The 26,030-nt window shown below is 41.4% G+C and overlaps 1 protein-coding gene across 1 annotated transcript in view; it reads right to left on the reverse strand.

Annotated features, from left to right (window-relative positions):
- The window catches only part of MAPK10 (mitogen-activated protein kinase 10), a 314,249-nt gene that overhangs the window by 10,063 nt on the left and 278,156 nt on the right, over positions 1-26,030 (reverse strand). The window contains exons 14-16 of the mRNA XM_067557119.1: positions 20,836-20,868; positions 12,559-12,622; positions 10,510-10,587 (exon numbers count right to left, since the gene is read on the reverse strand). Coding sequence (XP_067413220.1) covers positions 10,510-10,587; positions 12,559-12,622; positions 20,836-20,868 — 175 coding nt within the window. The remainder of the gene's footprint in view (positions 1-10,509; positions 10,588-12,558; positions 12,623-20,835; positions 20,869-26,030) is intronic.

Genomic DNA, 26,030 nt, shown 5'->3' on the forward strand with positions numbered 1-26,030 from the left:
ATGCTGCTCTCCAAGGCAACGGAGGCAGCGATCGTGGGAGTCACTGACAGGAAACTGCTTCGCACAGAGGGAACAGCTCTTGAAGCCCGCGGAGCCAGGCATGGCTCTGGTCAAAAACCCCTAAGGGCCCTTGAACACAAAGTTAGTGGCTTCAATTAACTGTCCTTGTCTTTGAATAACAATAGTTCTTCTAAACAACTGATCTCTAATCTTCTAATTGATGCAAATAGCTAGGGACTGCTGCTTGCAACGGCAAGTGGCAGAAGTTCCAGCAACCGTCACAGACGGAAAGAAGGAACTGGGGGCCAGCAGCACCCGTTATACCGCGACATGAGCGCGGCACTCCAGGGGGCGCCTGAGCTGGCCCTGCGGGGCTTGCTAGGGAAAAAGGTTCCGGGAATCTGTGCACGGGGTGCGCACACACCTAAATTGGAATGCATATGAGCAATCACTCGAAGAGAGAACTTATCTAATGTCAGCACCAGATCCAGCTATCTAACTTGGTCACCCTACCACTTTACAGCAAGTAGCTAGGTTTTACATTTCTGAGCTAGCAATTTGCTTCTGTTTCCATGTGTAAACAAATCAAAGACCTTCTTGCAAGGCAAAATTCAGGATCCTGATATTCCATCTCATATTTGTTAGTTCAAAATTTGATTATGAATATTGACTTGTAGAGCCTGTATCCGTTATATATGAAAAACAAACCAAAATAGGAGTATGCATTCAGATCTGAACCTTGACTACATGTTTTAGATCACTAGTCCAGGGGCCAGTGTTTGGAAACATTTACTGTCCTAATGGGTAAGTGCTAGGTTGCCAGAGAGTGTCTATCCTTGGCAAACCACAGGATCTCAGACCTTAACAATCAAGTCATTCTGGTTACAGTCTTGTTTCTTATTTCCATTTGAATTTCCAGTTGATTTCAACAGCTGATTATTACACAAAGATTCATACTTTAAATCCGTTTAAAGCTAAGATGATGATAAGGTTTTTTTGGATCTAAATCCCTGGGCCATCTAATTATCTTTGGTGTGCTACTGTGGTAGCAACTAAATTCATGTCAGATTTCAAGTGGGAGAACAAAAGCAAGACGATAGTGAGCAGGACTTCATTTTAATGCCTGATATCTCTCAGCCTTCCAGAAAGAAGAACAAATACTTCATACTAGTTGAGAGCCAGGACTCCTTGCTTTCTAATCATGACTAGTTCGACTCAGCATTGGTATTGATCTATACAGAACTGACATACTGACCCATAAGGCTAATTTCAACCTTTCCGTAACACAGTGTGTGGTGGTGGGGGAATGTAGGTGGTGGTGTGTCTCTGAGGTGCAAGAACACCATCACCAAGGCTGGCCCTAACTGGGTGTTACAGTAAGTGCCACAGTGTGGGAGGAAACTGCAGGTTGGCCAGATCACAGTGCGATGGAGAAGAGCAACTTTCACACCTTGCTGGAGGTTTTCACAAAGTTGCATGTGTGACCCGTCCGTGCCTAGGGTAGCTACCTGAAAATGCCAAGGTCAGGGCAGGCTGTAAAAGGGAGCAGATTCTCCCAACAAGGGTGGGTGACACTGAAGTCAGACTTCCCAACCAGCCACAAACAGTGCTTCTGATTCCCCACATTGGTTATCAGGAAGCCAAAATAAAAATATACACAGACCCCGTATGCATTTCAGTCTCCGGCTCCCCATCGGCCACTAGGTCCAGTAAAGAGACCAGTTATTTAAAACACTATGCTACTTACCAAAAAGGTTTCTCCTGACCCCTAAGGGTCAGCCACAGTACCAGATCAATATAAGTTTAGATCTTACCCACAACACCACACTGCCAGCCCATCCTTTAGTAACTAAAACTAAAGGCTTATTATAAAAAGAAACTATAAGAGAAATGTTAAATCAATCAGATACACACAAATGATTTGAAAGTCCATCTATATCAGGTTTCCAGTAGAATTGTGGAGTTTGCAGGCTTGTATAGTCCCTCGGGTATATATCCAGTACCTGGATGGGTCTCAGTCATTTGTTTCATGGGTTAAGTTCAGTTCAGTTGTAGATGAGTTGATCCAGAGTTAGGTGAAGACTAAAGACAAAATGGATGTGTGACAGCTGCCTTTTATGTCCTTTGGGCTTTGCCATGCTGCTTGTGGAAATCTTACAGAAACAAGATGGAGTCCAGAATTACATGAGTAAGTCCTGGTGACTCATCATGTATATCCCTGCCTTCTCCCCCTGGCCCATTGTATCTGTGAATTTCCTTAATGGGCCATTAAGCAGGTGCTTGTTCTGCAGCCATCCTGTCTGGGGTGTCACTCAGACACAGCATAATTTGAAATACAGATATATCAACCATATCCATTACACATATGTACATAAACATTATCATCTTACTTAGCACATTATAGCCTTTCTAACGGTACCTGACAATCTCTCATGAATTATTATGATTTTGATATACGGATGTTTAAAAATGCCCCCCTGCCTCCCCAATCCAGCCAGTGTGACAGCATGCTAGAATGTATGTCTAGCTATTAGGTTGAGAAGGTGATGACAAGACCTATTCAAGCATCTGTGGGGCCTTGTACCACTTTCCACAGTAGGGCTATCTCAACCAGTGGTTCATGGATGGCACCAGCCTTTACCCAGTGTAGGTTCTGAAGTGGGTCTTAGCCCCACTCGCTATGAGGCCCTGCCCCCTGCTTCTCCTCTCTGTCCCCCTACCAGGTGAGAGGCCAGAAGCCAGAGTCGGGCAGTGCATGGTGCCAGCCATTCACAGGCAGTAAAAATTGCTCGGGTGGGAGGACCCATCTCCAGGGCTGGCAGAGCCCTGGTGGTGCTTGGGGAGCCATGACGGTGGGAGGGAGTGGGGCCTAGGAGCTCAGGCCACAGTGGGTCAGTCCAGCCCACAATTCCTGTGCCGCTGGGTGCTCAGCCTGCATTTCCCACTCTCTCAGCTCTGCTTTCAGAACTGGGCTGCTTTTCATAGCACCTGCGAACCCCCTCTAGTGTCACCCCCTGCACTGGTTCTATTTATATCCACATACAGAGGTTTCACAATGTTGTGTGCCATGGCTTCCTTCTCACTATGGAGACTGAATCGCATAGTGGCGTCTGCAGCACCACATGCACTGCCCACTCCTCCCCCCACATGGATAAAGAGGCAGCCTAGGGAGGGTTGACTCAGCAGTACAAGCCGCATGTACCTGTCTCCTTATAAGGAAATGAAGTGACCCCACCTTCTGGTGCGTGGTCAGCAACTGCCCAGGATAATTGTAATTGGCTGGTTCATACGTGCCCGGGAAATCAGGAGCACCTGGGTGTCTAAACTCCGAGCCATGACCTTAGGAGGTCATGCAGCAAATAGCAACCAATGGGGCTTAGCCTCTGCTGACTGTGGGAAACTATAAAGGTAGCAGAGGGCAGAGAGGAATTGAATCTACCCGGCACCCCGTGTATCTCTTGGTCTTGTCGGCTCGGCGGGCTGACGCATCTTCCCCAGCCCGCTTCACTGTGAACTGATCACTCACAGTGGCTCTCTCCCATCTGCAGTATCTAAAGCAAACGGCAACTGAATCTGGCCAGCATGGTATACCTGTATATAATGTTTGTGTATGGATTAACTGTTTTCTGTTGTGTTTGTCTTGTAACTTCTCTGGGGAACTCCAAAACCGGGCACCCTAGTGCCACATGCTGGCAGCCATGCGTTGATCCAGGAGAGATCACAAAACGCTAAAGTCTTGGGTGGCACATTTTGTCCTTTCGCACACGGAGTTCTCCTGCCCTTTGCTATCATTGTTTGCTGTGCAATTGCTTGCTGTGAAACTGTTTATTATACAAATAGAACTGTTATTATAAGGATAGGATTGTTTATTGTAAAATAAAGGGTTTATTGATTAAGCAAACCCCCAGAATCATCACTGTCTTGCCGACCCCCTGTATCCCAAACCAAACCTTGTTTTTCTCTCCGTTTCCACACTCACCAGCCACATAACTCGCTGGAAACAATTGTACTACAACTTCAGCCTTCATGGTGGGCTTTAGTCTTAACTCTGCTATTACAACACTGGTGAGACAACACAATGCAGAATGAAAGCGATGGATTGATATACGGTTCCCAACAGAAATTGCTGTTTCTTTTTATGCCTGAGCCTAAGAAGCCAACCAGACCTAGTTGCCTAATCAGGAATATAAGCATTTATTTTAAAGATGGTTATAAAATGCTCCCTTTCTACCTTCTAGTTGGCTTTCAGTAAGATCTGCTTCACCATTGAGACCAAATATAAACTGTCAGTCATTATTGTTTCTATGATTATTCACAGAGATAGAGAGAAGCCCAAATTCAGGCCTCTCTTTATTAACTGAAAAATATTTAGGGGTCATGATGGATAATTAACTGAATAATAAGCTCCCAATGTGATGCTGTGGCCAAAACAGCTAATGTAATTCTGGGATCCAGGAACAGAGGAATCTCAAGTAGGAACAAATACCTTTGTATTTAGTACCGGTGCAACCGCTGCTGGAATACCACGTCCAGTTTTGGTGCCCACAATGTAAGAAGGATGTTGAAAAATTAGAGACGGTTCAGAGGAGAGTCATGAGAATGATTAACGGGTTAGAAAACCTGCCTTATAGTGATAGACTCCAGGAGCTCAGTCTATTTAGCTTAACCAAGAGAAGGGTAAGGGATGACTTGATCTCAATCTGTAAGTATCCATATGGGGAACACATACTTAATAATGGGCTCATCAATCTAGCAGAGAAAGGGTAACATGATCCAATGGTCGGAAGGTAAAGCTAGCCAAATTCAGACTGGAAAGAGTAAATTTTTGACAGTGGTTGGAACAATTTACCAAGGGTCGTGGTGGATTTTCCATCACTGACAATTTTAAAATCAAGATTGGATGTTTCTCTAAAATCCCAGTGATTCAGTCTCCAAATTCTAGGATTTTCATATAACTACAAAAATAGCAGCAACAAAGGGAGAGCTGAAAAAGATGTAAAAATAATACTGAAGGATTTCTTTCAGCTTTTCCTGAACAGCATAAGTTCCCCACTGTGTCTTGAACTTACAAAGGGTTCCCTTTCTTTCACTTTGTGTTTCTCATTACAGTATCATTTAAAGAATTTTTTTTTCCTGCTAGAGTTTCCAGGAGAAGTGAAATATAAGAGGAGTAGAAGATTAAGAAAAACAAGCCACAGATTGAGAAGAAAGGGCTTTGTTTCATATCTGTGTAAGTCACAGTTCTGCTCTTTCTCCTTTGAGTGTGGGAGAGCAAGAAACTTGACATGTCCAGACTGCCTCTCAGTCATGGATTCAGAGAAAATGTCATGGATACTCTGATTTTCCCATTTGTCCATGACTTGTCTCTAGTCATAATTTTCATAAATTCAGCTCTGCAGTGGCAGCTCCCCACCCTGGGCATTCTGATGTGAAGCCTGGGGTCACAGTACTGCTCAGGTTTGCTGGGAGGGTAAACCAGGCCAAACCTGATCAGCACTGTGACCCCACCTGCCAGGCTGCAATGCCTGGAGCAGGAGCTGCTTATTGCAGGGTGAATGCAGGATGGGCTTGCTCTCCAACCCCATCCAACCAGCACCCCTCCTCCTAATTTACCACTGCATTTTAAAAAAAACAAAAATCATGAAATCCAGGACTTTTACCATGATTGATTTAAAAAAAACCTGAGACAAATCTGAAGCCCTAGCCATACATTGTGCATGAAAGTCCAAATTTCTCTGTTGACAAATTAGAGGGCAGTGCCGCCCACCTCTCAAGACTCAGTGTGTCATTATAGAACACTCCCAGTCTATTCTTGTCCCCGACAGAAGTGCTCTTCGGACTTTCTCCCACTGCATAGTGCAGTCAGCCATCAGACAGGTCAGAAATGTGTACACGTAAACAGACAGGGAGTCACCCACCAAGGGGGACTTGGTAGTTTTCAAACATTTACTTCCGGGCCCAGAGCCTTATCTGGTGTAAATCAGTATAGCTCTAAAATCAGTGGATATGTGCCAATTTACACCAGCTGGGGATCAGCCCTTCAACCCTATGTATGTTTCTAAACTGCCTTCTCAAACCTCCTCTTTTATTTAGCGTTCTGCCATCAGTGATTTTTGTCCTTTTGCATGCATGCTAGTCAAACACCATGATATGAACGGTTTATGGCATTTTAGATTAAAAAAAAATTAAAATGGTCAAGACATTTTTGTATAAGCATGCTCTCATACATGCAAAAGAGGACAAGGCCTTACTGACAAGAACATTGTGTGTAGATCCTCTTAATTTAATCCACTTGGTACACAGGGTAAAGTCATCTGCAATGCTTTCTAATGGGCCATACCAGGAACATCTCCTTTGAAATGCCAATACAGCAGTGAAAGTGCTTCAAAGGTCACTTCTTCATTCACTTCACAGCACAGGGGCTCTTGGAGTAGTAAAAAGATGGGTATTATTTAATTTGTGCTGATTAAATAAAAATGCAAGTTTTCCCTACAAGCAGGCAGAAAAAGAAGACCACAGTAATAGCTAGTTTAAAAAATATCTCCCTACAGAAAACCATTATTAACTAATTGAAAAGAAAAATCAGATCAAGGATATATCAACCATAATACAGAACACATGGGAAGGTGCGGTCAATAAAAAAAAATGAATTGTCTAGCTCAGATCTCATCATCTGCCTAACAACATTGGATTCTACGTAATGGGAAAATATTTAAAATGTATGTTTCAGAGGACTGAGCATGAGTGGACTTTTCTAAACTTTAGGGTGGGGGGGAGGAAAGACAAGATTGATATCGAGTTCATAAAGTTTAGGCCCATTCTGGCACCAAGAAACTAGTTTTGCCAAGGAGATCAAACAGGAACACATTTTGAGAAGTAGCCCTAATCCTGCACTCTCAAAACTGCACATGCATCTTTTTGTGCACATAAAAGCCACATTCATGTAGGAAAAAAGGCATATGGAAATGATGCAACTATGCATCTAGCTGCCTGCTGATTTTTGTGCACAAATACCCACTTTGCAAATACCCATTTTGCTCAGAAAAGCAGACATATATAGCCAAGTCTTGGGACCAAGTGTACATTAGGGCCACACTGTCAGGGAGCTGTGTACAATTTCTGATTCTTTGCCTTAGCCATCGCACAAGTTAGCTGCTGGGGTTAAATGCCAGGAGAACACTGCTAGATTTAGGGTGGCAAATGACCTGTAAAAACCAAGCATCTGCGTGCCAGAATCCTGGGTATACACTTAAAGTGTATTGGAATTAGAATTTATAGACATCCCACTTCTACTTTTTGGAGTGATCCTAAACTATTGACATTCAGTACAGCTGAGCAGGGGCTGGGAAGCAAAGGCCATTCCACTCTAGTCCCCAGCATAATTTAGAGCACAATTTTGTAGTTGCTTATGACTCTTAAGGGGCCTGTTTGTTCACTTGTTGATATGTAGGCAGCAAGTTTGGCTTACATGTAGCTAGAACAGAGAGTACTGCCAGAAAGGCATTAAAGAGTGGGAGACACTGTTAGTAAGAAACTCCTGGTAGAGGAATCTAAGCAGCCAATCTGTAGCAGTCTCCTAGCATGTTCTCTGTCGAAGAGCACAGCAAAGCAGCAAGGGAGTTTGCAGACACACGCGTCTACCAGCCGAGACATGATGTGACAAGATTTCCTCAGAAATATAAACATTTCAGCAATGCATGGATTTATCTATAACACAAAGGTGTTTAGAGATCTCAAAATGCAGCAAGGTTAAGACTGTTAAAGTAAGATACTTAATTCTGACTGATTGCAGAATTTGTATATGTATATAAAAAGGTAATGTTTTCAACTATCAGTGTTTCCTAGCTAACAAGACTCCAGGAGGTTTGACTAGAGAACAGTTTAACGCTGTTAAAGGTACTTCTCACTGCGTGGCTGGAAAGAAAGTACATTTTCAGGTGGCAAATATACAAGATGCTTTTTGGTTTTGCTTGTGAACTCTAGGAGTCTGACACACTACTGATTTGACCTCAGTAAAGTTGTATTAGAACAGAGAATCAGGAAGTTAAAATGGGAAGCTTGATGCCTTAATTCTTTGGCAAAACAGCTCTCAGTTGTATTGCTTCCATTTGCCAACCAAGCCACAGACCCTCCTCTGATTTATATTTTTGTGGTTAATAAATTACAAAACATGAAAACAGAAGTTTCCCTTGAGGGAACTCTACCAATCTTGATGGGCCTATCCTACCAACACCTCAAAATAGCAGTTCGGTGGTGCATAACCTTTGTGGGGCCCCCTGCACAGTTTTGGTTGACAGCACTGAGTGAGACAGGATTCCTAGGGAAATCTGTCCTCTTCCATTCACATCAACATCTACAGAGTGCGTTGAGGCCACACTCTGCTCCATAAATCACTGCCTAAATGAACTGGATGACCAGGCAGGGCAAGATCCTCAGCCAGAGTAAATCGGCACAGCTCTGTTATGTTAAAAGGAACTAAGCCAAGGACTTGGCTCACACAGCGCAGCCTTCCTTTACTCAGAATTGTGGTTGGAAGTGCAAGTGATATGCACCAAAGGTGTTTTTCAAATCCTCCTAACAATTTTTCAAATCCAATTTTTACCAGGCTCAGCTACTCTATGAGAGCTGTTTTCTTGGGAAAATATCTTTCTAGCTTTAGCGCATTTTGGTGTTCGACTGGTTAAGTAATAAAATTTTAAAAGCTTTTTTTTGTTATAGAAGTAAAGTTTCCACCCTGCTATACCCCAATCCTCAAAATTGACTGATTTGTTCATCCTCATACTTTTAATAATATAAAAATATATTTCAGAAACAAAGATCTGTAAAAACTGGGAAGTTGGTGTTTCACAAAACAGGTTTCTCACCTCCCCATTCACTTTTAAAGAAAATTGCTACAGTTGTTTGATGCTGCCAATGAAAATGCAAATGAAAGGAGAATGGGGTAAAGGAAAAGCACATAAGAAATTGCGATTTTCTGTGCACAGAAATGTTTGTAAGTAAACAAAAGAAACTAACAAAAAACCTTCCCAACAGAGCAAATGGAATAGGGAAGAAGTTCAGTTTTCTTTTTATGTAAAGATAATCCTTAGGTTTGCTTTATGAATTAATTCCCAAAACAAGCAACTACAGTATATTTGCACATAAATCAGTATGCAAGCACTGCTCTATAGCACAGCAATGTTAAATTACAAGGATTTATTCAAATACCTGTCAGGCCTTCAAATTTATTTTTCAGTGATGGTACAATAATTTCCTTAGTCAAATCGGCATGTAAACTACTTCACTTGCTACTCTGCAAAAACACATTGGATTGCCTTTCATATCTTTTTTCTTGTAGCTGAAATCAAGATGCAATACTAAAGCCCTAATATTGCCAGTCAACACTATATTGACTTAACACTCTTTCATCATGTTTCCCCTACTCCTAACGCTGAGTAATGGTGCATCACATATTGTCACATTGGGTTAGTTCATATGAACATTGGCAAGATAAAAGATGACATGAACATGCTCAGTGCAAAACAGTAAACATACAGGGACACACAAAAAATGAAGAACCTTTTGATTAAATATGACTTTTGCAAATTGAACAGTAGAAATGTAAGTGGAGAACACAGCAGTTAATAATTAACCTTTGAAGTAAGAAGGTACTGAAGGTTGTTTCATGCATAGATACATTCCTACAGGGATACAACTATTTCAAATCCAGATGCGCTAATGTTTGTCTACAAAATTTGTGTCTACACAGTTACCCGTTTGTGTACTCAATCACCTTTGGTATACGAATGCTTGTGTGCATGCATGTGGATTTTGCTCATTTTGAGCGTATAGTTTTTGTGGAGGCAGTTTAGGGATCCATATGTGGTCCTTCTAGTCTATTTGTTTACCTAATCTCAACCAACATTGCAAATAAAGTGCTTTAACATTATCAGAGCTTCTAAAAGGATAAATTACAGTAGTAGGTCCAAATATGACACTTGTGGGCATAGGGCCAAGTTCTGTGCTACAGTAAATGGGCACAGATAGATTAACTTCAATAGGTGTCGCTCATTTACACCAGCAGAGAATTTGGCCCATCATCCATTCAACACAGTATAAACTAACAATGTAGTCTAAAGAGTGAGAAACATCCCCACACATAGAAATGTAATGTGCCATCACTGATATTCTTTTTCCTGATGTTTCTGGAAAAAATTAGCCATTCCCTACCTCCAGTTCAACACTATATAACTATTGTGTTTGTACAGTCCCTAGAAATGCCAGTGCTGATAAGAATGTGAATTCAGTGAGAAGAAATCCCCAAAGTGACCTCGAAACTTGCATGGAATCTAAGCAGCCTATTTTAAAAACTAGTTCAGTTAATAAATAATAACAATAAATAAAATAATAATAATAATAAAAAAGTTCAGTTAATAAATTCCAACTCGTTATAAGCATTGAATTGTAGAATACTTTTCTGGCTACAGTGTACCCTCTCTATGCTGCTGTGGATTCATTGGGGTTGAGTACCTGAAGGAGAAGGCTGTCCTTTTACTACGCCATTTTTAGTCTTTTCTTCGGAATTCATTACTTCCTTGTAGATCAATTCTGTGAGAGAGAATTGGTGCGGTTATGAAAGTAGCTAGTTCTTCTGATCATGAGACAACAATGTCGTAAATAATTACTTGAAAAAAAGATTCTAAATTAGTCATCCCTCTCTCTTCTCCCCTCCCTCCCATTTTCCACCCCATTCTTGTTCTTGTTGCTGGAGCCATTGAGGCTGTTTTGGCATGGCCTCTATCACTTTAGTAACATTGAAAGGGACAGAACTGTTGTAACTGAGCTCACATTCCACGCCTGGCACCACGGAATGGGCTTGAGCACAGCAAACTGAAAAGGCTCTCCTTTCTATGCACCAAAACTAAGCTGCAAACACACTCGGATGTTTTAACCCATTTACGCAATCCAGTGCAATGCTTTAACACAGGTCGCATAGGCCAGCCTTTAAAACATACAAATTGGGAATGAAGCGAAACCTTTCCAGATGATGATGTAATGAATGAAAGTATTAAACCAACTTTTTTCCATGACTGCTTGCTGCCTGTGTAACCATTTTTTATTTGTTTTTGCTTGCTTCTTTTTATTTCTCTCACACAGCCCTCTTTTCTCCAACTTGACAGGAAGAAAGTTTAAGAGCATTCTACCAGCCTGCCACAGGCTCTTTTTGCCTACCTGAGCTTTAGCAAGCCTTTCCTCTCTATCTCTCCTAGTTCTTCTTTTTGGTATGTGCTTTTAGACACATGTAGGCTAGCATAATAGCTATGCTGCTTCAGTGTTGCATTATCCATAAACGGGGCTGGCACAGTACTTATAATGCTGTTTATCATGGACCAGATTCTGACTCCTTATCCCTGTTGAATAATAGCTTATATCAGGAATAGTCCCCTTGACTTCAGTGAGTATCAGAATCTGACCCTATGGTTTTTGCTAAACAGTATCTAGTGTATCAGGCAATAAGGGCTATAATGTACATGGCTTGATTCTGCAATTCTTACTCAGGTACTTGTCACACAAGTAGCCCCCATGAAATCAGTGTGTCTAGTCACACAGTAAGGTACTAATTAGTACAAAATCAGGCCCATGATGAGCAATACCATGTGATTTCAAATGAGTATGGAATTCTCTCTCACTTCCTGCTCTGAATCATTGTATAATGTTTGGGCACTGTTAAAACAGTTGTGATTCTCCAACCCAGAGATGGTTGTATCTCAGCAGTGAATGAACTGAATCCCAAGGTTGGTTAAATTTGTAGAACATCCTTCAGTATGAAATTCACCCAGTAGAGTTACCAGGAGTCTGGTTTTCAACCAGAAAATCTGGTCGAAAATGGGACCTGGCAGACTCCAGTCAGATGCACTGACTGGATACCAAAAGTCTGTTTACCATGGGGCAGGGTGAGGCACCAGGTCATTAATTCCACTGCACCATTCCAGCCCCAGTTCATCTGGGGCCACCTCCTACTTGCAGGCAGGCTCCTTGTCAGGCTGCAGCAGCTCCCATCCCAGCCCCAGAGCAGAGGGAGCCCAACTGGGAAGGAGAGGGAAGTGGAAATGGTTCAGCAAGTGACAGGGGCAAAGAAGAGGATAAGAGGTGGGAAGTTGGGGGAAGAGGCAGGGGAGGGGGTGAGGACTCAAGTGTCCAGTTACCAGCAATTAGAAAAGTGGCAACCCTACCCATATTCAGCAGGACCAACATGAAGTTTATGTACCGCTTTAAATCCTGCTTTAGTGCCTTGCACTGGCCCCTTGCAGGGCAGAAATTATAGAACTATCATAACCAGGCTATAACCTACTGTAAAACAGATTTGGTCACAAATCGGATATACTACTTATTAGTGTTGTTTTTAAATCTCTTGGAGACTTAAGTTGTAACTCTAGATGCTTCTTCTATATTTACCAACAAAGTATCAGTACACAGGGTTAAATTCTCCTCTGATTTCAAAGAAGATATTCTGGATATTCTGCTCCATCTGAGAGCAGGATTTGGTCCATATACTGTATATATTTAAAATAGGATTACCTTTCCACTCCTCAATTGTATGTTCTCTTTCATCCAACTGTTTATCATATATCTGAGGAGGAGGCTGTAGAATAGAAAAAAAGATAGGTCACAGACTATTCCGTAATATTAGGAAGTAAAATACGTAATAATAATAATAATTGAAATTAAGAATTTCTCAATGTTTTTATATTTGATCATTAACAGGATTAAAATTCCTAGAAGTCAACGGCTCATATAAAAGAATCCTTGCTGCTTCTTCTCCCACCCCATCCCACAGTTATAATAAATACCCCTGCTGTTGAAATAACAACCCGGCCAGACATGCCACTGCCATGAAATGATGTTATTCAAATAATCAACACTATCAAGAATGACATCAAAGTATCAGCCAAATCTGCACAGCTGATCCTGGAATGTCTTAACTAGAATACAGTGTTTAAAGGCAAGGCCTCAGGAATTCAGCCAAAAGCCGAGCAGTATTGACGGTGAGGGGTCCAGACCTGCCCATAGCTGTGGACACCACATTTTGATTTATCTGAGAAGCATTCAGGCATTCAGAGGCAGCATGATCTAATAATTACAGCCAGGATCTTCGAACTTCACTCTTGGCTCCATCCATGGCCCTGGTGAAGTAATTTGATCTCTGCCTCATTTTCCCATCTGTAAAATGGGACAACTACTATTGACCTAAGTGATGCGCGGATTAATTTCTGAATGCCAAGATGATGTAAAGGGCAATAAAAATGCAAAATGTTATCTGAGGTTTTTCAAACCCAGTTAGGAGCTTTTATTTGCAAACCAAGAATATTTTAGGAGGTCACTTTCCCCTCCCCCCCCTTTTCTTTGGTCTCTTTGTATGCTTCACTGTGTGCCCAAAGCCACTTCCCCAATAAGACAGACGTTAACCAGCATGGGATTCTGCATATTAATAGTGTATTCGTTTTTCAAGCAACATAGAAAACTGTGCGTTCATAATAATCTCCAGTTATTATACAGTCAAAATTGTCAGTCTTACTTTAAATTATAACTCTCTACATCAGCGTTCAGAAGATGCCCTCCAAATTCATGATATTTGCAGCACTTTCGCTAGATTAAGTAGATTACTCTACTTTGAACAGAGACGCTGCTTCTTCTTACTGACAATATCAAGGGAGTTGTAGATTTGAAATGAATTGAGATACTGGAAACTACAATCAGGAGAGAGATTCTGAAATGAAACATTTCATTTTGGGATTGGTGAAGTGTATTGCTTAAATACAAAGTGTCAAAACGTTCCAACAATCCCAAATCAAAACTTTCTGGGAACTTTTCATTCTGTGAAAAGTTCTGATTTTGCAGCTTTTCACCCTGAATCTGAATGGGACCACATATCTAAATATGGGAATTTCCTAGGGATGGAAATTCCATTCTTTGGTCAGCTTTACTAGTAATCTAAGAAGAGTGAAATTCACTTTCCATTGCACTACATTAAATCCCATCAGTTTGTTTTATATTGCATTTGAAGCATTCTGGGCATGATCCCATCACACCAAATCACGTCTGAGAGATTAGACATGAGATGGCATAAAGCTTTCACACATTTTGCCATGCTAGTTACTTTCTCTGGTAGTAACAGAGACAAGTCTGATGCTTGGCTAGCAAATTGCTGATCAAGCTATCATACACCGTGAATATTTCATGCAATTCATAATGGGCTCAGCATATCAGGTATTAGGGCTATGTCCACACTTCCAGGGGTTCTCCTGTCACTGTAGTTAATTCACCTCTTGTGAGATTGTAGCTAGGTCATTGGAAGAATTCTTCCACCAGTCTAGCACGGTCTACACCAGGGATTAGATTAGTTTCACTATGTTGCTCAAGTGCATGGATTTTTCACACACCTGAGCAATGTATCTGGGTCTACCTAACTTTTCAGTGCAGACCTCGCCTAAGTGCATCCTGGGACTCCCAAATCTCATTTACTTCAATGGGAGTTAAGAATGCTCAGCACATCCCGGGGGCGGGGGGAGCACCTTGTAGACTTGGGAGCAAAGGGAACAGTCAGTCAAGGCAGAGTTTCTAATGAAGCCTTGATTGAAATTCTCTCGTAATTGCATTAGAGCTGTTCAAGGGAGGTGGTTGCCATAGAGTTTTAGGGTAGAGCCACTTGAAAGAGATTTATAACAATGGAATTACAAAGGGAAAGGAAAACAGAGAAGCCAAATGCTCCCTTTTTATATTTTCAAACAGATAATTTTTAAACAGCTATTGCTGTGTAAAATTATTTACAAATCCCAGAAGTGAAGTGAAAAGCTTCCACAGTCCTTGAGGGTTTTTTTCATTTTTTTTTAAGAGAAAAAATATATTGGCAAAAGAGACAACAATGGATAGACAGTAACTGGAACAATTTTTAGTTGTTCTCACTAATTTAATGTGATACACAATGTAGGACTCATGTATTTCAATACTGATTTAGGGACAAGTATTGATCCTGGTTTGTGCCACAGTGAGTGGAGTGGTCACCCTGTCCCGCCTAGTGCGCCAGGACCCCTGAGGACAGCTTGGCAAGCATTCCAAACAAGGCGGAGACAGGGATCTGCACTCATGCAGTAGGAGACAGCTGCAAATGTACTCAGGGGAATAGGCAGTTCCTGAGCAATCCTGCATGGATCCTGGCCCTGTCTTTTGCCCTCTCCTGGGTCCATGGCGGTATTCCAGCCCTAAAGCCATAGCAAACCCCATGCAGCTGAATTAGGGAGAAAGAAAGCGATTGGATCAGAATTTCCATATGGTGATGAAAGCATTTGGGCTCCATTTTTTTAGATTCCAACCAAAAACATTACTCTCTCAACTGGTGGCCCAGTCAGTCTCTTTCTGGCAGACACACAGCCAGAGAGACTAGCTCCTCAACTCCTGCCCCGCTTGGAAATCAGGACCATGCATGATCAGTGTCTCCCCTGATGTAAAGTGCCAGATACAAAAGCCTGTCGAGGCAGAACAATCTGGCCCTGGAGAAGGAGAGTTAGCTAGCCATGTAAGTACTACTGGCCTTTCCTGCAGGGATTGCCTCCCCAGCATCAGTGTCCAGGGCTGCACAGCCAAGTGGATTATGGCACTGCCGAGAGTTCTGCACGGCTGATGCATCTGGGCCCATGATTTGTCCATTATGAATGTGTGAATTCCCTACCACCTACACTCTCTACCCCAGTGTAGATCTGAAAGAATAATGGATTATTTGGTTTGCTGACAATTCCCCTTTCCCCATCTATAAATATATAGGGGTCAACCTGAAAATGAATTTTTTTTAAAGTTTTCAGCACATACAAAAATTAATTTCAGATTGAATAAAGATTTAATTTTGACAAAATCTATACGTTTTGTTTTGATTTCAACTTTGAAATTTAAAAAAAATATAATTACAATTTTAAAATGAAAAATCATTTGAACTGAAGAATTGAAAAGTTTTGTTACAAACAGGTCAGAATGAAACACTTCAATTTGTCAGGCTTTTTTTTTTTTTTTTTTAAAGATTTGTGCGGTTCCCCCAAAAAACAAATTTGGCAAAAACAAAACACAAATTCACAAAATATTTCAGTGTTACCAAATCTGCATTTGTTTTGCCAAAATATGTTTCGGCTGAAAAATTTTACCCAGTTGTACCCTAATGGTCTAGAAAAAGAAAACAACCATAAGAAATCTATGAGAGTTATCAATGAGATGAATCCAGTTTGGATCTGATTCACACACTGATCTAGGTTTTTTTGCCAGATTTAGCTTTCTAAAAAAATAAAAGCTAGATCTGGTGTATTTAAAATGGCTGCTGCCACATGGTAGAGGCTATTTTAACTGCAACCCAAGCAGCCCAGCTAATTTGTATTACTCCACTACTTTCACCTGGTATTTTCACATCAGAGAGGCTTTTGTAATTGCTGAAACCTGCTCCTGCCTCCCTTTCTGACCCCAAACACTCTCTCCCACCAAATCCTTCTTAAAGCACTCTCCCCCCCCCCCCCCAAATATTCCCCAATTATGGAACTCTCCTGCCACCTTCCTTGACAATAGAGAATATTCCCAGGAATCTTCTTTCTCTTTTTCTCCTTTCTGCTGTGGCACTTTTCGTCACCCTCCTCGGCCTCAGGGACCCTCTCCATCCTCAGTATCAAAGAGGCTAGATACACAGTGTGTAATGACTCCATCACTGTGGAACAGCAAGATAAATAACCATTGTATGCCATCAGAGAAGCTCAGATACAGATTGTACTGCCTAGCATCTGTAGTGCAGTATTGTGAGCGGGTAAAATAGATATCCTTTCCTCTCCTATCTCTCTCTAACACATGGCCAGTTTCATATGGCTTGGCTGTTGTCATTCACTGAGAAAGCCGAGCATTGCTCTAACACCTGGGGAAGGATGAATTAGCCAGGAACAAGAACACCAGCTAGAGCCACAATTAGCTATGTCAGAGGCCCAATGTCCCAACTTTGACATCTGCTGAGGTTGCAAGCTTCACTAAGCCAGACTAGGTCCAATCCCAACCTGCTGCTGACCACACTGCCCTCTCTATAAAGGTTCTTAGGATAATCAATATAGAGCCCAGGATGAGCTGGGGGAATGGGCTTCCTGGTTCACCAGTACCTCCAGGAGTTTCTAGGTGCATCCTGGGCAGGCAAGCACTGTGTTCCTATCTGGGCTATCCAATACCAACCACATAGTTACTGGGTTGATTTCTGGTTAATTAGAGTGTGAAATTTTCCTCTCAGGAGTTTAAGACCATCATTCCATCAGCATGCAGCAACATTCTTGCAGCAGCAGAAGTGGCTGAGGGAGCCAAAGGAAAGTATGTCTTAGTGACCACTGTGGAGTTAGAAGATCATATGCTTGTTGGAGTGGGTGAGTGTGGCAGAAGGGACCGAAATTCAAGTGTGGGTGTTCCTCATGCTCAGATGGTCCAATCCAAAACCCACTGAAGGCAATGGAAGTTTAAGGTCAATGTGCTTTGGATTAGGGCTGTACGTTAGAGAAACTCCTGTAACTTTGGTCTCTAATAGAGAAAGACCTGCAGCTCCAGATCTGATTAGTCAGGGTAGGTAACGAGAGCTGGCTACTGATGAGGTGACTGTGGCAGGCAGAAAAATCATTAAGCTACAAGTGGAAGCTGCATTTGTTGGACTGGAGATGAGCTGTGCAACTGTAACTCTGTTCCCTTGTGCATATGCATTATGATACAGTTTTTTTCTTACATGGTAATATATTATTTCTCCAATAAGCTAATACAAATAAACATACAGTGTAATATCAGATAATGTTACCAACTTAGATACACATGAGTAGTATTTTCTGGTACTGGGTTTGTGCCAGAGGAACAGAGACCATGAAAATCTCTTATACACAAAGAGCCATTTCCTCATCTGCTGTATGCCACACAGTATACACCACAAGGAATGATGCAACAGCTATGCCTTTTTCCGTGTACACTTGAAGCCCTCCCTCATTCAGCATTCACTTTTCTCCATGATGAATGAAACTGGCTCTTACAGGGTTGCCAGGCCTACATGTGGCTCCGCTGAAACTATGCTTCAGGAGATGTGTCTGTAACCTGAGGTGAGGTCATGATGCCTCATCAGGTGGCAGAGGAAGGAGCCCAGAGTGGAAGGGAATGAAATACCTCAGCAGATTAGGCTGTGACCTCTAAAGAGGTCACAGTTCCCCAAGCAGGTGGTGAGATTGGAACCTAAGCCACAAAGTGAAGGGGGAACAGTGTCTCGGAAGATCTGTCTGTTACCTGCGATGGGGTGCTGCTGTCCCAGCAGGTTACTAGTGCAGATCAGATAAGAGCTTTTTGGCCAGATGGAATGATGTTATTGATAATACAGCCATGATCTTCGTTTTCCACACAAACACATCACATTATTACAACCTGGCCTGCAGCATCTGATCACTCTGAAGCTGGTGCTAAATTCAGCCAAAGCCACTGAAATCCCTGCTGGAGACAGCTCTTTCCTGCTGATCATGGCATCGCGAAGCTCACTACTCAACCTAAGAATGAGAATGCTAGCCTAGTCAGTGACAACAGGGATGCTGTGAACCAGGTCCTCCAGTTCAGCATATCTGACAGACTATCACTCAGCCACTCTGCCTGCCCTAATGAGGAAAAGCAGAGAGCACTTGGGAAGAAGAGACAGACAAGGAAACCCTCAAGGACTATGAATTCACACAAGAGCTCCAGCTGCTGTCTGCTTCATTAAGCAGCTGGCTCTGTGTTTTGGGTGGTGGTTGTGCCTGGGTGGGCGGGGGAGGAGAGAGAGGCAGGTGCATTGGGCTGAGCTGTAGTGTGAATCACATCAACAGAACTATTGTGTCTCTGTCAGAGAGACAGGAGCAAAGCAGAGAAGAGAAATTGTGAGAGAATATCCCATGATTACCTTGCTTTCTAAAGAGCTCTGGTGAACTGCTTGCAAAGATCACAGGCAATCATTAAAATAGATTGTAACAAGCAGGGAAGCTCTTTCCATGCTATCCAAGGAGAAGGAGTAGTGTTGCTCCCACAGATGAGGGATAGCAGAGGGGGCTCTCCCTCTATTTTAATCCCTGAATGCATGGGATTAAGGAGTAAAAAGGTATGGGTATTCTGAAGCACATTATCTGTCCCACCTTCTCATACAATCCAAGTATTTTTTCACTAGTGTCTCTGCTAAACTACTCCAGCCAAAGTCTCAAGCAGGCAGCTTTAGCTAATGGAAGTGTCAACAAGAATGGCAATAATAATTATTTTATAGATCAATGCATTCTGGGAATTGATGTATTTTTGGGGATCAGACAAAACCTAATCTAATGCAATATCAGATGCATATTTAGCTGGCAACATAGTCAAAGATAAATAACTAAAACTCCGATTTCACACTGTACTAGGAGCCCAGATGCCATATTAGAACTGGTGAACCGGCCAGAGTATCAGCAGCTACATTACAAACTGCTACTAGAATTTTAGAACTCCACTATAAAATTTGGCTCTTGGTAGAAACTTGGCATTCAGGGGCAACTAATATTCAGTGTGAGGATAAGATATTAAGCTATGTGATTCCCATTAGCATTAGCAGGAATCACATGAATTAATTCCTGATCATTAGGCAGAACATTTATTGTACAATCTGCATAGCATCTCACCATCTGCAGTGCATGGGTGAATTAATTCAACAGGGTTCCATAAGAGTGCAGGGCTTTGCCCTTGAGGGATCCATTTGCAGGATCTAGCTGTAAGAATAAAAATTGTGGGTGAGATTGTGCCTTTCTTACTCTTGTAAAGTAGCACATTTACTCCACAAATGGCCTCCTTCCTTTCAGTGGGACTGTAAGGGGGAGATTTTTTGAAGGCATACAGGGAGTTAAGTCAACCAGCTAAGTCAATGCTTAGCATGATGATGAGGGATTTGTTCATGTGATTCGCACCAATGCTAATGGGAATCATGTAGTTTAATATATGATCATCACTTTAACCTGCGCTGTCAAGAGTCAAATTTTACAGCTGAGTTCTAAAAAATTCTAAAAATAGAGGTTAATAATTAAGCACTGACACAGCATTGCAACATCTAGAGCAGTTTAAGTACCTGGGACCCTCACAGAGTACAAAATGGGTGCCTGCCATAATCTGCCCCTAAGATACTATTCAGTGTTAGTAAGAGCTTATTTAGACACAATGTTTATAGCAATTGGTTTAGAAACCAATCCAGTTAAATTGGAGAAACCCTTCAGTGTAGGCAGTTGTACAGTTTAAAGCTGCTTATATATAAGCCATACAAATATGAGCACCTTTGTGCCAGCAGACCTGTGTCCATATTAGGGAGTTACACCACTTCCACTGTATCCGTTTTTAAACAGATATAGTTAAATTGGTACAAATACTGAATTCAGACCAGCCTGAAGGGTGGCAACATCTAGCTTTATAATAGGATAGCCATTTTCCCACCCAAATCGGTTGATTTTTAAGATGTAAAAGTGGCAATGATAACAAAGAACAGAATCTATTTTGGGTGATGTGGGTTGTTGTTGCTGATGCACATGTATACATCAAATAGTAGTTTGGTTTGGTGGGTTGACTTAGTGTTTGGTTTTACATTTTATTAAAATTTATACATTTTGAAAATAGTTTCATCATGTATTTCCTTGCATTTAATAAGAATTTCTACAAAAGAGAGTTTAAAAAAAAAACTAGTCATTCATCGTATTACATCAATCAATTTTTTTTTTTTTTTTTTTTTAAACATAATGTACCTAATGTGATGAGATATACAGACAGGAGACAACTATATCCAATAAATACCTTTTTTAAGTCTGGTGAGCAGAAAACACTCCACTATGGAAAAAAATGAAAGGAAAGTTAATAAACACCAAGTTTAAGCAGGTACTGAGATGCTAGTGAACTCTACCTTTTCCCTACCACATCCAACTGATTTTAGTCATAGTTATAGCTGGTAAGGTACAGGAAAAAGAATGAGACTGACAGCTCCTTTCTCGTACTTAGCCAAATTCTGCCCTCACCTGGATGACGCCTGTGACTCTGTGGAGCTAATACTAGCACAGTAAAGATCTTGGGATTGACTGGAACCAGCCTTGGAACTGCACTTGTTCACAGGATCAGGCTATCTGGCTTGGAAGCTATAAAACCCTGCTGGGCAACTATAAAGCTATCAATAAGTGCATACTGGAGGCGGGTGAGACTCTAAAAATTAATGATGTGAGGTTAAACAATCAGTTTAATGGTTTGGATCCTCATAAAGGGGTTACAGATAAAAATGCCTTTTCATTTTGCAACATTTCAAGTTGTGTTTATTAATTAAAAAAAAAAAAAAGGCTTAAAATATACCACTAGTGAAAGGTGCTAGATTGAGACCCCTGGAGAACTGAAGTCCTTTATTTCGCCACAGAACAAACGTGAAGGGGCAATGACAATTTCCTGATTTTGCCACCCAGCTAATGTCCCCTGATTGGGCTGAACCCTCCTTGCAGGTGACAGGGCAGAGGCGTACAATATCCCTGAGAAATCTACCAGCAAATGGTCTGACTAAAAAGGCTTTTTGAAATTATTGAAAAAGGGAGAGAAAAGGAGGATGGAAAACAGGAACATTTCTACAGCAGAGTGTAACTCAGATATTAAGGAACATATGACCTACGTCTCACCTCACCTGTTCAAAACAATTTCTAAAGTCAAGGGTACATTAAAATCCCACTAGACAGACATCAGACAGACTCAACCAACTACAACATTATAGCACACCAACAAAACTGCTTTGAAAGTCAAAGTTAGTGTGCAGAGTCACTCAGATGGCAAATGAAATCAGTTCCTCTGAAAAACACAGCAATAGACCTTCTTCAAAAATAATTTAAACACACCAGATTAAAACACTCACACACAGGCAGCTGATAAAAATAAGGTAACACACAAAAACTGGAATACTGTATTGGGGCTTTCTCCTCGAAAATATAAATCTAGGCTGAAGAACCTACAGCAGTTACCAAAAGGTATCTGTACAAATGAAAACAGAGATTTGATTGAAACATTTTCTAAAGACAGAATGGGCCAGTGGAGAAGTAATAGGCAACTAGGAAGATATCATGATTGATGGAGGCCTAGTACAATTTGAGTTGCTTGACCACTGTCCTACAGGCCTAGCATAGCTTCAGTTGCTTGGTTGGCTATTCTGACCCCTGTAGCATGGCATCTTCAAGTTGGCAGAGACTGAATAACCTTATAGATGTCTCAGTTTCTGCATAGCACAGCACATAATAAGACAAAATACAGATACTGTATGCTTGCAGCTGCACACAGATAACGGTGATGGGAACAAGAAGTTATTCTTGAACGTCAGGGGTACACTGTTTTATTGTCAAGGGGCATACTTTTACTCCACCCCTCCAATCACCAGATGTTGTTTCGATGACCCCAATTATTATGGTGAGAATGAAATGTAGTTAAGGGTGGAAACCCAATGTAGGCAATTAGCATATATGATAATGGGAAAGAGATAATTAGGAAGGGTATAAGTAGTCACCACTTAGACAAAGGGGCACTCTCTATCAACACCTGACTCCGCGGGAGGTGCTGCCAATTGGACCAGAGGATCCACTGACTCCCTGGCGTGGCCCCTGAAGAAAGCCGTTCCTGTATAGAGCCTTCTGAGTAACTGCTTAGCTCTCCAGGCTTAGTGAGTATGATAAATTGTAGTTAATTTTAGGCTTTGTGTCTAACTAGTATATTTATAGAAAGCCTTGCACATTAAACCTTCTAATCTGCAAATCAGGCATACCGTATCTCACTGGTATCCACACTGATCACAAAGTGTACATTAAACAGAACAGACAAGATATGGATGAAATAGAGGCAATGATAATATTTTCACTTGGTAGGAGAATGGAGAAGTCTGAGAAAGAATACAATAAACATATCTAAATTCATTACTATTACTAAATTCATGTGTTCTACAGCCATTCACATGCACATGTGCACGCATGCACACACAGAGATTATCTATGAAGTTCTGTATTTTAGTGAAGGGAAAATGCTTGTTTTAATCAAAGATTAGTTGTAAATAGAAATGACCCTGATTCAAATCAGTTTCAGAGTAGCTGGGAACACTGCATTGGCTGATTCTGGGATGCTACCCTGAGAAGTAGTGTAACCATTTTGATGGAATCGGAACCTAGATCTAAATGTGTTAATAAATCGGAACCAAGAATCTATCTGGAATGACTTTAGAAACCAAGATCTGGCCCACACACACACACAACCCACAAAAACTGTGGCTCAAAAAGCTGTGTTAAACCAGTCCCTAAACATCAGCAAAAATGTTTTGCTACAGAGCTACTGAGGTTGAGAAGTTTCATTGGCATTTTTGGTTGGTTTTCTGCACAGTGTTCCAGAGGAGAGCCAAACTGCTGCGTGACCTTGACTGTAAGTGAACAGCACTTTTTGCACATATTTTTCCATCTAGTTAGCAGGAGGTCATGGCTTGGCATTCAAGGAAGAACTCAAGGGGCTAAGCAAATTAAACCTGTCAGAAGGGGAAGGTAGTTACATTTCTACCATTTCCCATTCCCATTACAGTATTTGACATTAGAATGACATCAGAACTTTATTGCCCCCCTATAGTTTGTGAAAGGCCATAAGCTTTTAATAGACATAAAAAAAGATGGTAGCAGGATCAATAGTCTAGATTTTTTACTAGACAGCTCTTGCCTATCTCTCTCTCATACATTCATAATGCTTTAAATCTGGGCAAAACAAACGTGGTCATTATGTCTAGGTTAAATTTTGAAAAAATCCTCTCCTTTCACTCCAAATATGAAGCTGTCTCACTCCCTGTATGACTGTGAATAAGCTATAGCAATTTCAGAAGGGTTCCTTCAATTTCTCCCAGTGTGGCATGTCACACTGGATTACAGCTGTCACAATGGGTTATGTCAAGTAACATACAGCACTTTAAAAAAAATTCTAAACATCTGAATTATGCTCTCTTCTCCTAATCACGCGGACTTCTAGACTTACCTTAGTCCTCACTTTAAACAAAAAAAGCCTGTCAAGAACTACAAAACAGACATCAATGCAACTGACCTCAGCTGACATGACACATACCAAGATCATAAATCCCAGTAGGGAAATTTAAAAACTCCAACAGCAACACATTTGAGAAGTTCTGGAAAGACAACATTTGCCAAGAGTTTCAGTTGGTTTCCAGTTCCGTGTTTTTGCTGTTGTTTTTGGGAGGGTGTGTGTTTGAGGGAATAAGGGACGCTGTGAAGAGCTCTGAAAAGCAGTGCTATCGCAGTTCTTTACTCTGCCCTAGGTATGGCACTGGAGAGCAGACATCAGATTGAGAGAAGAAAAGAGATTAGCTACTGACAAGAAAGGATTTGGTCATGGCAATAACATGAAGGTTTTACAAATGCTAGTATTTCTATTTCAGGTCATGCAGGTTCAATGATTTTTAAAACATTATATTAGGGTTGTCATTTTTAAACAGTTGTTGAACACTTCTGGGTCAGAGATTCACACTTTTCAGAGACAGATATTCTTATCTTATCCTGCTACTCTTACTTTGAGAAGTACTTCACTCCACAAGCAGTTCTGCTGTGAATAAAGGTGGCCCTCAGTGAATCTCTCTACAGCATTCTCAATCCACCCCCAATAATCATTCAGTTAAAGGTTATACAAGATACAAAAATAGGTATCACTCATTTTAGTCTCTCTCTCCAGGTTCTCTCGGGCCCACATGTTGCCTGCCAACTCCAAGAGAGGGCTAGATTATACCATTCAGGCGCAGGCGCACACCGGAGGACGTGTCAAGTCGCAAAGTCTAAAGTGTGCTTTCTTATGACACCGAAATCCCTCCCAGAACTCACTGGCACAAAGTGGGAGTGTAACCTTTGCACCACTCCTGAGGATGTGGCAGAACGTTTTCCCCTCCACAACTGGTCATCATTCCCTCACCACATCCCTTTCTTTGAAGCAGGTAGCCAGCATCTCAGGGGGAGGTAAAAAAGAGCAGTTCCTGTACTACCGAAAACATCAAAGGTACAACTGTATGGCATTGTTATTTGTAATCACTATTCCCTCACATATCACACAAGAACACAGCATAATTTGACCTAACACAAATTATTCAAATTACTGACTGGGTTTGGGTCCAGCATGAAGAATGGAGCGTAGTTCCATTTAGCTGGGTATAGGTGTAGCAATACTAACTATTGGACCAAATCCTGACATTTTTAGTCTGTCCGTGGGCTTCTCCATTAAAAGCGATAATCTTAGCTTCTATGGCTAATTTGTCCCTCTGTGCCCAACACATACTGCAATTTCTTTAATTTTCCTTGTCTCCATTTCACAACTTGGTCAATTAAAAGTTGAATGGTGGAAACGGAAAGGAGAACAGGCCATTTGTATTGTTCATCTGAGGTTAGCAGCTCACAATGTGCTGAAGCCAGAAGTCCTTACTCAGGAATAGATTGTGGTGTCTTGAGTGAGTGCACAAGATGCTGTGTGAGAGGATGACGAAAGGATCCTCCTCCAACCTGGCACCCCAGAAAAGGGACCAGCTGCAGTTTCCATCAGGACCAGTTGACCATATTACTACACCAGTAATAATCCAACAAAGCATAATTATCCTGAGTAACACACGCCTATTAAGATCCTCTTTGTCGCCCCCTCCATGCCTTTGTCCTCCTACTCTAGTGACTGGTTCACTGAAAAGAATAAGAGTCTACTAGAGCACCAGTTAATGGAGATTAATGAATGTCCAGCAAATATTAGTGCCAGACAAGGAGGAAGAAGAGTGGGCGGATAGCAATGGCCACAGATATTACTTAGTGTGTCTGATGAGAGAAAATTGAATGAAAAATATGCTTCATAGCTAATAAATCTGCTTTACAGCTTTTGCTCTCCATCAGTCAAGAAAGAATCCAGATATTTATTTAAAATATGGGAGCCATATACACAGTCAAATACAATAAAGTTATTTAAAA

Source organism: Emydura macquarii, unplaced genomic scaffold (genome assembly GCF_026122565.2).
Source record: "Emydura macquarii macquarii isolate MOO-44397 ecotype Brisbane River unplaced genomic scaffold, CSIRO-AGI_Emac_v2 contig_1790, whole genome shotgun sequence".
Lineage (NCBI taxonomy): Eukaryota > Metazoa > Chordata > Testudines > Chelidae > Emydura > Emydura macquarii.